The sequence below is a fragment of the Leguminivora glycinivorella genome, chromosome 23 (assembly GCF_023078275.1).
Source record: "Leguminivora glycinivorella isolate SPB_JAAS2020 chromosome 23, LegGlyc_1.1, whole genome shotgun sequence".
Classification (NCBI taxonomy): Eukaryota; Metazoa; Arthropoda; class Insecta; order Lepidoptera; family Tortricidae; genus Leguminivora; species Leguminivora glycinivorella.
In genome coordinates this window covers 9438342-9451452 of record NC_062993.1, presented here as the reverse complement: position 1 = coordinate 9451452, position 13111 = coordinate 9438342, and the positions used below count along the sequence as shown (strand labels likewise).

At 38.2% G+C, this 13111-nt stretch overlaps 1 protein-coding gene across 3 annotated transcripts in view; it reads left to right on the top strand.

Annotated features, from left to right (window-relative positions):
* LOC125238275 (casein kinase I-like) overlaps positions 1–12621 on the top strand; it is a 31957-nt gene extending 19336 nt beyond the window's left edge. For all 3 annotated transcript variants that reach the window (XM_048145561.1, XM_048145562.1, XM_048145559.1), the window contains exons 6-9: positions 3460–3562; positions 5404–5490; positions 7580–7756; positions 11077–12621. In XM_048145561.1, the coding sequence (XP_048001518.1) occupies positions 3460–3562; positions 5404–5490; positions 7580–7756; positions 11077–11079 (370 nt within the window). In that variant the 3' untranslated portion in view covers positions 11080–12621. The remainder of the gene's footprint in view (positions 1–3459; positions 3563–5403; positions 5491–7579; positions 7757–11076) is intronic.
* Positions 12622–13111: the final 490 nt, after the last annotated feature.

Below are 13111 nucleotides of genomic sequence, written 5' to 3'. Positions count from 1 at the left end.
CGTGACTAAAGAGCATTATTGTAAGTGCCGCACGCACTAGACGAGTCGAGACACACTTACCTATTCCGATATCGATTGATACAGGACGTAAGCGACTTGTGGTAAAGTGTCGCCCACATCGTGTACACTATACACATTGCCGGTGACTGTACACTGTACTGTACAGCAGTGGCGACGCGTGAAAATTTTTGTTGGTAAAGCCGGAGGGGTTTTTGGGATCTGTTTTGTATGGGCTTCTACAGATACTGATACTGCAGAATTTTAGGGAACCCGTTGGGAATCGAGTTGTATCGATGCGACGCCACTGTTGTACAGTCACCGACAATAACATAAAGAATGATGGAACATATAACGAGTGTGTCAGATATTTATGCAGCCGTCTTTTTGATGATGTCGCCGGTGACTATACATACTGCTCATGTTAGATGTTCAAGCTGTCTAAACCGACCATTATGTTAGTATAGCACGCACTAGACATGTTGAGAGACACGTACTTATTCGATATCGATTACGTTTAGAACATACGCGACTTTTGATAAGAGGCCAACATAGCGTATATAGTTTATGTATGTCATGTCATGTCCATATTAAACGATAAAACCTTTAAGTCACTAAAAAGCATTAGTCTCAGTATCGCACGCACTAGACGAGTCGAGAGACGTGTAGCTATTCGATATCGATTGATACAGGACGTAAGCGACTTGTGGTAAGGTGAGACCGCCCACGTGGCTTGTAGTACATAGTACATACATGTTTGTGTTAGATGTTGGTTACGATTATGTTACATAGTCACCGCAAATAGGTCATACCTACATACACTTAAAATATTTTATGTTCCTATGTTATGGATAATCAGGATTTATTCTAATTTTTATCTAGTCTATGGCCAAGAGTAAGCCCATTTATAATAAATAAATAAAAAACTGGTATCGCCTTAGTTTTAGAATGTACCAGCATTTGTAGATATTTTTACCTATCATGTTATATACTTTGTAGGTACAAAAAAAAACTAAAAATGTACATGCATTTCATTGACTATCTAGGATATCAATCAAGTTACGTGATTTAAATAAATAATAATGACCCCGAAACATCTCACCTCGACATGGCGTTTACGACATTCATACCAGCAGACCAACCTAGTCAACGTCACAATCGCTTACGATTCGTAATCGTAGCTAGCTCTCCCTCTCAAGAGCAACATCTTCTGTAGTGGCACGACCACAGAATTAGATTTAGATAGAAGAAACAAGTTCATCTATTTGTATGGCGGCCGAGCGTGTCAAATTTTGTACTGAACTTGATACTTACTTGCCTGTGATTTTAAATATGTCTCAGGCCCTTGAGTGTTCATAATTTTGTGTTGTTGCAATTAAATATCACGTAACGAGGCATATTTAATGTTTTTGTTGACTTCAACTTACAAAAATCGACACCCGAAAGCTGCAAGCTGCGATTAGAGGCGGACAACTCAGTGGATTTCACTGAGTTCATTTGACACGCTAAGTAGATACCTACGTTTGCCTGATCTATGGTATATTATATATGACATCTGTGGGCACGACAAAGCCAAGACGCGTTTCGATTGACGTAGCGTCAAAGGTTGTCACTTTGGCTACACCGGCTGGTCATAACAGTGTGACGTCGACCCACTTCTGACGTATTTATGTAATGATACGCGGAGTTAATGCGTTACATCGACACGCCTCGATAAGTGATCGGAATAATTGCAATATCGTCGCCAACCGACGCTCTCTATGGGAAGTATTTATAAACGATAAGTACGTCATTTTAAATACAGAAATCTTCGACGAGAGCATTTCTGTCGTTAGTCCTGAAGCTACGTCTTATTTTTAAGTAAATATGTAGCATTTAGTCAAAATATCTTTTGTTAAGTCTCGTGTAAGACAAATGTTATCTTCAACGTAAAATTATAGTAATTACAATAAAAATGATGTCCCCATAGTGCTATTGCTACCGCCAGGGCACGCCATTTTTAGCTATAGATATTTGCGTTTAAATGAAAAAGGACAAATTGAATACAATTGGGGAAAAAACTGTTAATCTTAATATAGGTACCTAAACTTGACAGAGTAGACGTGCTATTTAGACAGAGAGACAAGTAAGACAGAACGCAGTTTGTTTATACGCTTGTAAAACAAGTTTAAAAATAATCAATAAAAGGAGATAACATCGTCTACGTGGGTCAATAAAAAATGCCGCTCGAGCGCCGCCGACCTCATTTTAGAAACGCATTTAATGTTAGTATTCAAATATTATTTACGACGTTTCTGAACAAAACAGAATTGGGTTCGGTATAAATCCCTTAAACTACAGAGGAAGCCCGTTTAATGGCCACTTTGGATCTTTAATGTTATGTTTATTGATGAAAATTAAACCGGTTTTTTGGTTCCGACAGTTCTCTTGAACGAGTCTTTCGTTGGACTAAATATGATTGTCCGATTGACATTAAAAGTAACTACCGACAATAATAGAAATTCTATGATTTTGTATTGTGTGTACAATCGACTACAAGAAGGTGTATGCATGTTTTCACTTTATTGCATTGTAATTAGATGAAATAGTGGATACATCTCTTTGTAGTCGACTGTACTGTACCTACTACAGTCGGTTCATCTTTACTTGTCCTATCATGTAAACAAACGAAACGTCAAATATGAACAAAGACAATTACTAGTGATTGGAATTAAATGTCGATAAAATGATGTATTAACGATAATTTGTAAATAAACGCTGCTAACGTCATCTGTGGATTTTCGATTTTACGTCACACAATATCTATGTAAAAACCAAAATTTAATTAGGTTTCGTCGCATTTGCAACAATCCTATGGAAAATGCTAGTAGGTACAGTTTTCATTTTATACTTAGTACTTAACATTAATACAACAAAAAATATACTGATGGTAAAATATTTATTGTAAAGCGGTAGGAAATAAAACGTAAAAAAGTCGGTTAATAAGTCTCATAAATTATTGTAATATACACTCACAACTCGCAATACACACTCGCTATACAAACTCAAACGTTAATATCGATCGTTCATAACGATAAGTTGTCATCTCAACATTACGAGTCATAGACAATCTAGACTTCGTAATGTCAGAAGTTTTTGATGTCATCCGTTCGTAATTACAATTATTGATGAAAATCTTTTGGAACTGATATTTTTCATTAGTTTTTTGATTGATTTCAATACTTTGTGAGTTTATTTAAGTGTATAATAACATTTTCAGTGATGGTTAATGTGCAATGCCAGAGAAAAGTGAGATAATGTTTCCCAGCAGTGTTTGTTTACATGATTGGACAAGTATGGTTGAACTGAGTGTACTTTATAGACAGTTTCGTATACATTTAAACTTAAATGTAAATCATTTATGCTAGTTTCATAAGGTATACGAATATAAACAATCTTTTAACATATACTTTTGTTTGTCAGGGGATCGCTGCCGTGGCAAGGCCTGAAAGCCATCACCAAGAAGCAGAAGTACGAGCGAATTAGCGAGAAAAAGATGTCCACGCCTGTTGAGGTGCTATGCAAGGTGAGATTTTTTTATTTACCTCATAGAAATCGTTAAAATAAACGAATAGACCTTTACAAAGATACATAAAACTTATGGATCCTAAGAATGATCAAAGCAAATTGTTTGAAAAACAGGTCACATCTTGAGGTCTGTTGTCTTTAGATGACAATGTTGGTAATAGAAATAATAAAACTTCAAACGATACCATAAACTTCAGGTAGACGATGCCATAAACTTCAGGTAATGTCATTATTTTCATGTTACTGTTTAAATGTAGATAAAACACTTTCTCGAAGATAATATATATTGATTATAGATAACTAAAAACCCCCTAAAAACGGTACCAATGCTTTTAATCAAGTTTCTTTATGAAATAAACATTCAAAACGAAATAATGATTCATTCAAGGTTAATATCTTTTTAATAAGGCTTGACCCGAGAGATAACCTTTGAAAACAATCGGTAAGACAACAAAGTGTGAAGACGCGTGTGTGTTTTTGGCTCCAAGGTCGGCTATTATGCGACGAGGTTTCGCACTACCGCTGGTGGATTAGCTTGATCTAGTGTGGAAGGTCATTTTTAAGGATATTTCTGACTAATTGGATAACATAATTGAGATGTTATTAATTTTATGTCTTAAATGATTTACATTTACTAAGATTTCTTCTTCAACTTAGCGTTTTCCCGGCCTAGCTCCAGGGTACATTTACTAAGGTTTAGAATTAAAAATTACAATTATTTTTTTATGGTTACAATTTAAAATAGATCAATTTTAGGATTAAAATAGCCTGGGAAAAGATGATGGCTTTAAATCAGCATTTTAATTACATGGGATTTAACTGTCGGTGACTCTGGCCAGCTCAGATTATAATATATGTAATTTATACACGTCCCATGTAATACCACTTTTTATGACATTAAATAAGGCTCCCGAAATAATCTGCTAAGTAAGCGCGAGATATTTTCGTCCACAAAACTATAAATAGCGAAGTCTTTATACGGTAGTTAGCCGCCGTTTCACGTGTCATAACAGAAGCTTTTAATGAGGCCAGCGGTTAGACGTAACCATATAGCGCTAATTACGAACGAAAGCGCCGTCATGACTGTAGGCCATTATCATTACACAAACCGCGAGCAGACATAAAAAACAATACCGATGTAGAGTGGCTTTCGTAAAAAATTACAAGTTTCTTTTTTACGGTTGTGAGACACTTTGTGACGTCATTTCTACTATTGTGATGCGTTGCTTTCATACCTAAGATAAGCATGCTATAGAATTTGGAAGTGTTAAACGATATTGCTACTTAAAATACCATGTAAGTTTTTATAAAATGTCGAACGTTATTCAATGTTTATCATATAAAATAGTGTAGCTAAGCAATACTTCTATGAAACTTCCTAAAACATATAAAAACTGAATTGACAACGTAATGAAATTAATATATTCCAAAATCATTAACAATGAACTTACAATGCCTACCTGTTATCATTTAAAAGAAAAAATATATCTTTGTTTACAAAACATTCGTTCTTGGTTCAATGTTCGTTAAAGTCATTCATCATAAAATCATTATCTGTATTTCAATAAATGAATAATGTTGAAGGTTACAAATTTTAGTGCTTTAAGTTTACTTATCCATGCTAATCCATACTAATATTATAAATGGGAAAGTGTGTGTGTCTGTTTGTTTGTCCGTCTTTCACGGCAAAACGGAGCGACGAATTGACGTGATTTTTTAAGTGGAGATAGTTGAAGGGATGGAGAATGGCATAGGCTACTTTTTGTCTCTTTCTAACGCGAGCCAAGCCGCGGGTAAAAGCTAGTATACCATAAATGTGACCTGTGATGTTTGTTCCAGGGATTCCCGGCCGAGTTTGCGATGTATCTAAATTACTGCCGCGGCCTGACCTTCGACGAGTCGCCCGACTACATGTATCTCAGACAGGTGCGTTTACAAACTACACTGCAATTACTGCATAGCCGCTCTAGTCAAAGACACAATCGTTGACGCTACGTGGCAATCGAAACGCAGTCTGGCTCTGTCGCGCCACTACAGAAGAGCGATAGAGAGAGCCAGCTATAAAGCGTAAGCGATTGTGTCTTTGGCTAGGTACCCAGATGTGGTTTTCATTCATAAATAGCGCGTGTTCGTATATCCTTGGGTAACAAGCGTTCAAGGATAGCTATTTACAAGCTTAAAACATCGCTGGATCGGCCAAGCGTATATCAAACGTTATTAGACTGAAGTCCCTTCTGTCTAGTCTAAGGTGATATCACTGGACGCTTTTTTACTTAAGTTCCAGATACTGAAAGAGATCTTTGATGTCAGGAAATTAACTGATTATAGTAATTATAATAATTAGGAAACTGACGCTAATAGTCAAGAACCGGAATCCGTTTTTTCTTTCCCATAAAAAAATAGATATCACAACAAGTTGGATCTTGCGTATAAACGGTCGCACAACGCCGTTTACCGGTCTTCTGTATCCGGTGTTAGTAAACTGTGTTATGAACAAGTCGCGACTTGTTTGCGTGACTTCGAACAACCGTTGGAAAACCATAACATTATAGATTTTGTACAAAACTTTATATCTGAACCTGTTTTTCCTATAAGAAAACTTTGATTTTGCGTATCATCTACGATGAAGCTTTTTAGATAACACGCGAACTGAAAAGCTTCGCCCACATTTTAGCGGGATAAAGTTCTTTCAATGTTGATTGATATCGAATAGCTATAAACTTCCGTGAGTCATACGAACTTAGCAAAAAATGAGCTTAATTTTTAGTTATTCGTTCGTTTTTTTTTCGGAAAGCCTAGGTCCCCGTTTTATCACAGCTGCATGCAAGTAGCGTTCACGACGGCCGTGCTTGACGTACAGACTCGTATAATCAATATCATCATCAGCAGTTTTGTTTGCAAACTACATTTTACCAAAAGGTAACCTGCCCTGATGGAACCCCGATTGGCCAAAACAACATCAAAATTTAGCGGCGACCCGCTCGCTATTTTTAGTTTCGGTAGGTTTTAAGTGTCGTAGAATATGGGCAAGGTATTTTTATAACCTCTATTGACCTGAATGTATTTTAATTATGCTCCCAGATGTTTAATACTGCTTTTTTTTAAAACTAGAACACATAATAAAAATGGATTAATGGATTTGAGGCGATTAACTTCTATTTAGGTTGCAAATAAGGCTAGATTATAAGGCAAATTAGATGATAAGTATTTGAATATGTAGGCATTTTCGATAAGTCGCAATGCGGGTAGGTATGTGATTTTCTTACGTTGCTAGTGGTTTATTACTATCGGTACGATATGTTGTGTTAATCCGTAGACGGGAAAAAGCTATTGCGTATTTATGTCGCGGCCTTGGCAAATGAGTAATTGTGGTCAATCTTATCGCCAATGCTGCCATACGTGCGATTTAGTTACCAACAGTTTACATCAATACAAAGTTTGTATTGTAGTTTATATTACTTATATATCAAGTGGTCAGTATACCTAAAAAACGTAATATCAAATATAGCATTATTATCAAATCGTACTCGTAGCGTGTCTGGAACAAATACTGACTTATGTCATGTCAATAGCGGCGAAAAGCTTAGGCCTGTGGCATCAACCACATTTGACAGACACATCATCGTCACGCAGCTGATGTCTATGGAACTTCCCATACAATAAATTTTAACGAACGCTTTAACAGTGACAGACGTTTTGATGCAACCGGCCCTTAGAGGTTTAAATTTGATCAATCATCTCTTAATCATGAATGACACGTTTTCTATACGATTTCGATCTACTAGGTGTGGGATGCAAGTTAAGAATCCTACGTGGCGGGGCGGGCGAGCGTGCATACAATCTATGCAGCGTGGACTCAGGACACTTGTATGAGCTTCAATTGTTTGACATGCACGCCGCACGCCCTGCTCCGCTGCACGCCCAATATGAGCGTGCACGAGAGCTTTTCAATAACAGTGGGCACAGTTGCTTCGTATTTAGTCGCGGATCATAATAAGTACGTTCGTGTTTCCAGTTGTTCCGCATCCTGTTCCGCACGATGAACTACCAGTACGACTACACGTTCGACTGGACGATCCTGCGCCAGCGCAAGCAGCACATGGAGGCCGGCGCCGCGCCGCCCGACCGCCGCTCGCCCTCCGTGCAGCGCCGCGCGCAGCAGCAGCCGCCGCAGCCGCCGCCCAACAACGAGGTACCACACCCCTCCCCTCCCCTTCCCCTCCCCCCGACTACACCTCAACCCTCACTGCACTACTCTACCTACCGTCGTCTCATGCCCAGCGACGACGTACGGAATACCCGCCCTGCCACATGCGAGACGAGTGGCCTGGCCAGTGCCGAGAAAAGTAGCCAGGAATCCCAGTGTGGCGTGTCAATGATCCCAGTATCTAGTTCCTATGCATTTCCTTTCCATTTCTATATAAGTTACAAGAAAATGTTCACAATATCACAATACAAACACGAGGTATAATTATTCACCATGTTTACCTAAATATATATGTCACAATTTGGATTTCTTTCAACCTCTTTTTTGCCAAGAGTGGCACTGAAACTTAGTATTCACATATTCCCATAAAGGGGTAGGCAGCCCATAAAGGGGTAGGCAGAGCACACGCTCTGCCTACCCCTTTATGGGATACGGGCGTGATTATATGTATGTATATATGAGACCCCACGAGGTTATCATCAGATTGGCTCATCCTCTCTTCGTGTCCCCAGATTAAATATCAAAATTATGATCAGATGAATACCATTACGAAAAAAAGGTTAACTAGTTTGGGTAACTATACATATGCGGTGAGTCTATTGAAGCAAAACAAAATGATGAACACAAACCATTCACAGACCGCGAGCGCGGCTCCCCGGGAGAGCGGAGCGGGAGGTTTTCTCTCGCGACGCGACACCCTGGCAGCTTACTCGTGCCATGGTTCAGATTATGGCTCTGATTGTTTTGCTTTGTAGAATTCACCAACATATTGGATCCAAAACTGATAAGTCTTTTTCAATACCCAGTTGTAGTCGAGCTCGAGATATAGTCACTTCTATAAACTTCCCTTCCTATCCCTTCCCTAGGTAAAGTCAGTGAACGCCAACGAAGCTTCGAAGCAAGCGATCAAGCAGTCCATCAGTCAAGTCAAGAAAAAATCGACCCCCATATCCTAAACACCTCCCTTCCCTGAATATCGGAGATGCTACCGCCATAGATTAATACGCAATAAATTCTAGTTTTTTGGCGATCTATAGCATTTTACTAGGGAAATTGATCTTTTGGTATGCTATTTAAGTCTGAGTTTACTCACGACATTTATTGACTAAAATAATTACTAGTTAAAAATTTATTTGTTGTATGTGTTAAACATAAGGATACTGGTTAGCTTCCTGATCGAATACTAATTCAGTTAAGAATTGGGTCAACGAAATACGATGGAGTAAAGGAATTGGTCTGGGTACGTAGCCAAGTGCATAAACACTTACGATAATATCGTTATCGTAGCTAGCTGTCTCTGTCGCTCTTCCGTATTGGCGCGACAGAGCCAGACTGCGTTTCGACCGGCGTCTAGCGTCAACGATTGTCATTTCGGCTAGGCCGGCTGTACTCATTGATTGGCCCCTTCCACATCATTAACCAGAAACGTTCGGTCTGTATCGTGTTCCATTCCTCCTGCTGTGAAAATTGAATAGCTTATAAATCTATTCTGCCCTGCTAAGGAAAAAGCGGTGTCTCAAAACGATTCAAATAATAGCATGACACGTTCGTACGTTTCCGTAACAATACGAAGGTAATATTTTCGCACTACATCTGTTCATACCATTGCCGCATTCGTTCAATACGCACCAACTAACTATGGAGCAAACGCGCAATGGTATATAAATTGCTTGGAATTGTGTTACCCGTGTAAGAACACCGTTAGGATAGGTAAATTGTAACTTGCTGGGCTCTACTGGGCAGTGTCCAATAACTGGCCACTCTATACTAAAAACGAGTGATCCGATAAGGGTTCCGTTTTTCCCTTTGAGGTACGGAACCCTAATGAACAAACACAGTTCATTCTTACATACATTTTTATTTTACATGCCTCTTCTCAGTAATTGGCCACGTCATACTTAAATTGAATTCAAGTTACCATTATACAGAATTAATTTTTAGTACAACCCTATGTTTGCATTCAAATTTTGATTGAGATACCGCATTACCGGGCAGAATTTCCATTCTAGAAAAACCTACGTAAATTTCTATAATATGGGAAAGTCCCCTGGCCAGGAAATATTTCCATACCAAATGAAATACAAATCTGTTAGCTGATTACGCAGATCGGAAAAGATAGGTTTAGCATTTACATATAACAGTAACTATTTAGAGTATTGGAACGGTCATAGAAATTAGACTTTTTTAACGTGTGTAACAGAGTGGTGCTGATTATCACAAATACACGTCATCTTACGGGAATTTCCAACATTAATGCTAGCGGCGGCCGTTGGAACTAATTTGACACCATACAATTTAATATGGAAAAGGCGACAAAATGAAGGCAGCACCAGTAGCGTATAACAGGTTTTTATTTTCCTATTGTCATAATTATAATGGTATTAGATCAGGAAGCTGCCAACAAAGTCGGGCTGCTTTTAAATAATTGAAATAAGTTACCGGCTACCAGTTTGTACGATACTGTGATTGGAAGCGTGTATGTATGTGTGCGTAACCGTTGTAAATTTTTACTTTATAAGTTATAGAGAAATATTGAATATACGTTCGTTTTACTCATTATAATGTATACTTATAAATATAACTAGTATAATTTTCAAAAAGTACCAGAATTATATATTTTGTTTTAGACTCTTTTGACACTATTTATTTACTAATGTAATGACAATAAAGTGTCTAGAAAAATTGAATAAATTATAAAATGAGTGCCGATTTGCTCTTAAAAAATATAGTTTTTGTGAATTAAGGTGCATCTGTACGACGAAACGTCGGCATGTGAATTTTGTATAAATTAATTAAAAACATACAAATGATCACCGCTTTTCCTTGCATTGATAATATGTCAAGGGTGTGAGTCAGTAAATTACAGGTAATATTGATTAAAGATAATGTTTACGTAGCATAGCAATCACAGTATAAGTCGTATTTAGGTATAATAGAATTAATGCGTAGTTTGTGACTCATGTTTACCGCGAAAGGTATTTTAGTATTCAATTCTAGATCATACATATGGATAATAGTTATTTACTAGAACATTACCAAGCATCTGTTTTAGATGCCAGAGGAACTTGTGAAATTTGTATTTTTAGAGTCTCATTTGTTTCATATGTATCAATGAACATAATATATTTCTAGTTTTGTTTTACACATGAGCGATTTGAGAGCGTGGCGCCAGCACCAGTGCCCCGTCACGCTCTCAAAACGCTCATGTGTGGCGGAGGTTTTAGTTACTTCAGGAACGGTAGATTTTAAACTTCTGTAAGATGTACACTGAAGGTGTTTGTGTAACATTCCTTTTTCTTTTGCAGTGAAAGAGATTACGACGTTCGACAGCCACGGGCGGTCCGGCGAAAAAGAGAACGCGATAGCATTCGTGTGCGTGTGTGACTGTGTGTTTGTGTGTGTGGCCGTGCGACGTGTCGAGCGTCCAGCGTCAGCGTCCAGCGTTCAACGTCGAGCGTCTAATCTACCGGCAAACGTCGGCCAACCGGCTTTATTACAAGAGGCCTTTGTTTTAAACACTGTCTCGCCCTCAACGGCCGGATTCGTTTTATTTTACGATTATTATTAACTTCGGTGAATAACTTTAGACGTGTAGACTTGCGGACGAATCCAATCCAAACAGAAATCTCTATGATTTTATATTCGTGTATTGGGTTTGATCGCCAGCGGGTACGATGTAATATAGCTCCGAAATGTTCGGTTCATATTAAGAATTTAAGATCCATGAATCATTGGAATGCATTTTTCGAAAGAATAAAAATATGTAAGATGTAAAGTGTAATGTAACGCCGGGCAGGCGTCGGGTAGACAGTTAATCGCTCTCAATATTTAGTTAGTTTCGATGTCAGTTTCTTTTTCTAATTAGCTAGTGTTTACATTGAATTTATTGTATAATTATTAACTGACGATGTATTTCAACAATGCTCTGTACATATACACGATGGTTGAGATACCGCGGCAGAAGAGACGATATTGGCTAAAAATGTTCATTAAAAATTTAATGATTACTAATTATAAATAGGATTCTGTATTGAAATAAAAAAAATGTAAAAGATTAGAAAAAAATATACTTAGAATAAGTAACTGATCGAATTCTTGAAGCTCCGCGCGCGGGCACCCTTTTCGGCGATCTTTCAAAATGTAAATATGTAATAACCGCGCGCGCAGCTCCGGAAAAAGAATTGGTACATTGCGTATCGTATATTTTAAAGCGAAGTAAAAAATTGTAAATATAAGACAGTGTTCATTTTAACTGTTATTTTTTTAAGAACACGCTAATATTTTCATTTAGAATTGACGATGTTTCGTGACACTAACGCGACCGCTGGAGATGATATTTTTATATGAACCAACCCGATAGAGTCCGTCCAAGCTAAATTTGCTTTGGTACTTTAGGCAATGTCATTATAAGCGTCATATTTTCATAGAAATTTGTCACTAATGACATTGCCACACTAGCAAAGCATGCGAATTTAGCTTGGAGGGACCATAGTACTCGACCGCCATGCTTCCATAGTACCCTAACTGGTGTCACGAGACGTCGGGTCCCATAAGCTACAGTACGGTAAGAGGATGTATGTAACATAAGAGATCTTGAGTGGTTATGAGTAGGGGGCTCCACCGGGGACGGGGGCGCCTCGCCTACCTTTGACTACGGAATATGACTCGCCTCGTGATAAAATGGATCTCATTCCTTTTTATATTAACTTGCGATTAAGGTGACACCCCTAATCGTCAATAGTAACGGCCTAGGCGCCTCCCGTCCCCGGTGGACTGAGTTTACTCAGTGTACTGCACTTTTAACTATAAAATTAATGAATAAAAAAAATAAACGAGTAATTTAATTTGTATTTCTTGACTTTGGTTTACCCACTTACCCTAAGCATCGAGGAAGCTCAAAATGTGCACCAAATTCGTTTAAAAGTATAAACATGTACACTAAACACTTACAGTTGTGGAAATGCTTAGTATCGCATGTCTTGAGCTTTGAAATGTACCTACTGTGACCCATTTCTCAAAGCTACAAGCTACAATAAGTGGTAGCCCCTGTCTAATATGACAAGTTAAAAAGAGACTGCTTCGAGAAATGGGTAACTGGTCCATTTACACGAATGGATTGAAGGAGTCGAAATAGTACATTACGATACACATGCGAAACGAGTGGCGATAGATTAAAACAAGACCGAAGAGTTTTAAATCGACATGAGTTATGAATCTCCTCTTCGCACGTGTATTGTTCGACGTTTCTCAGTACATGACCCTTCAAAATTTTGATCAGGGTATAATAATAGTCAACCAGTTGGAACCCTAGTCCACTCCAAGCGCGGATCCAGCTTCGTG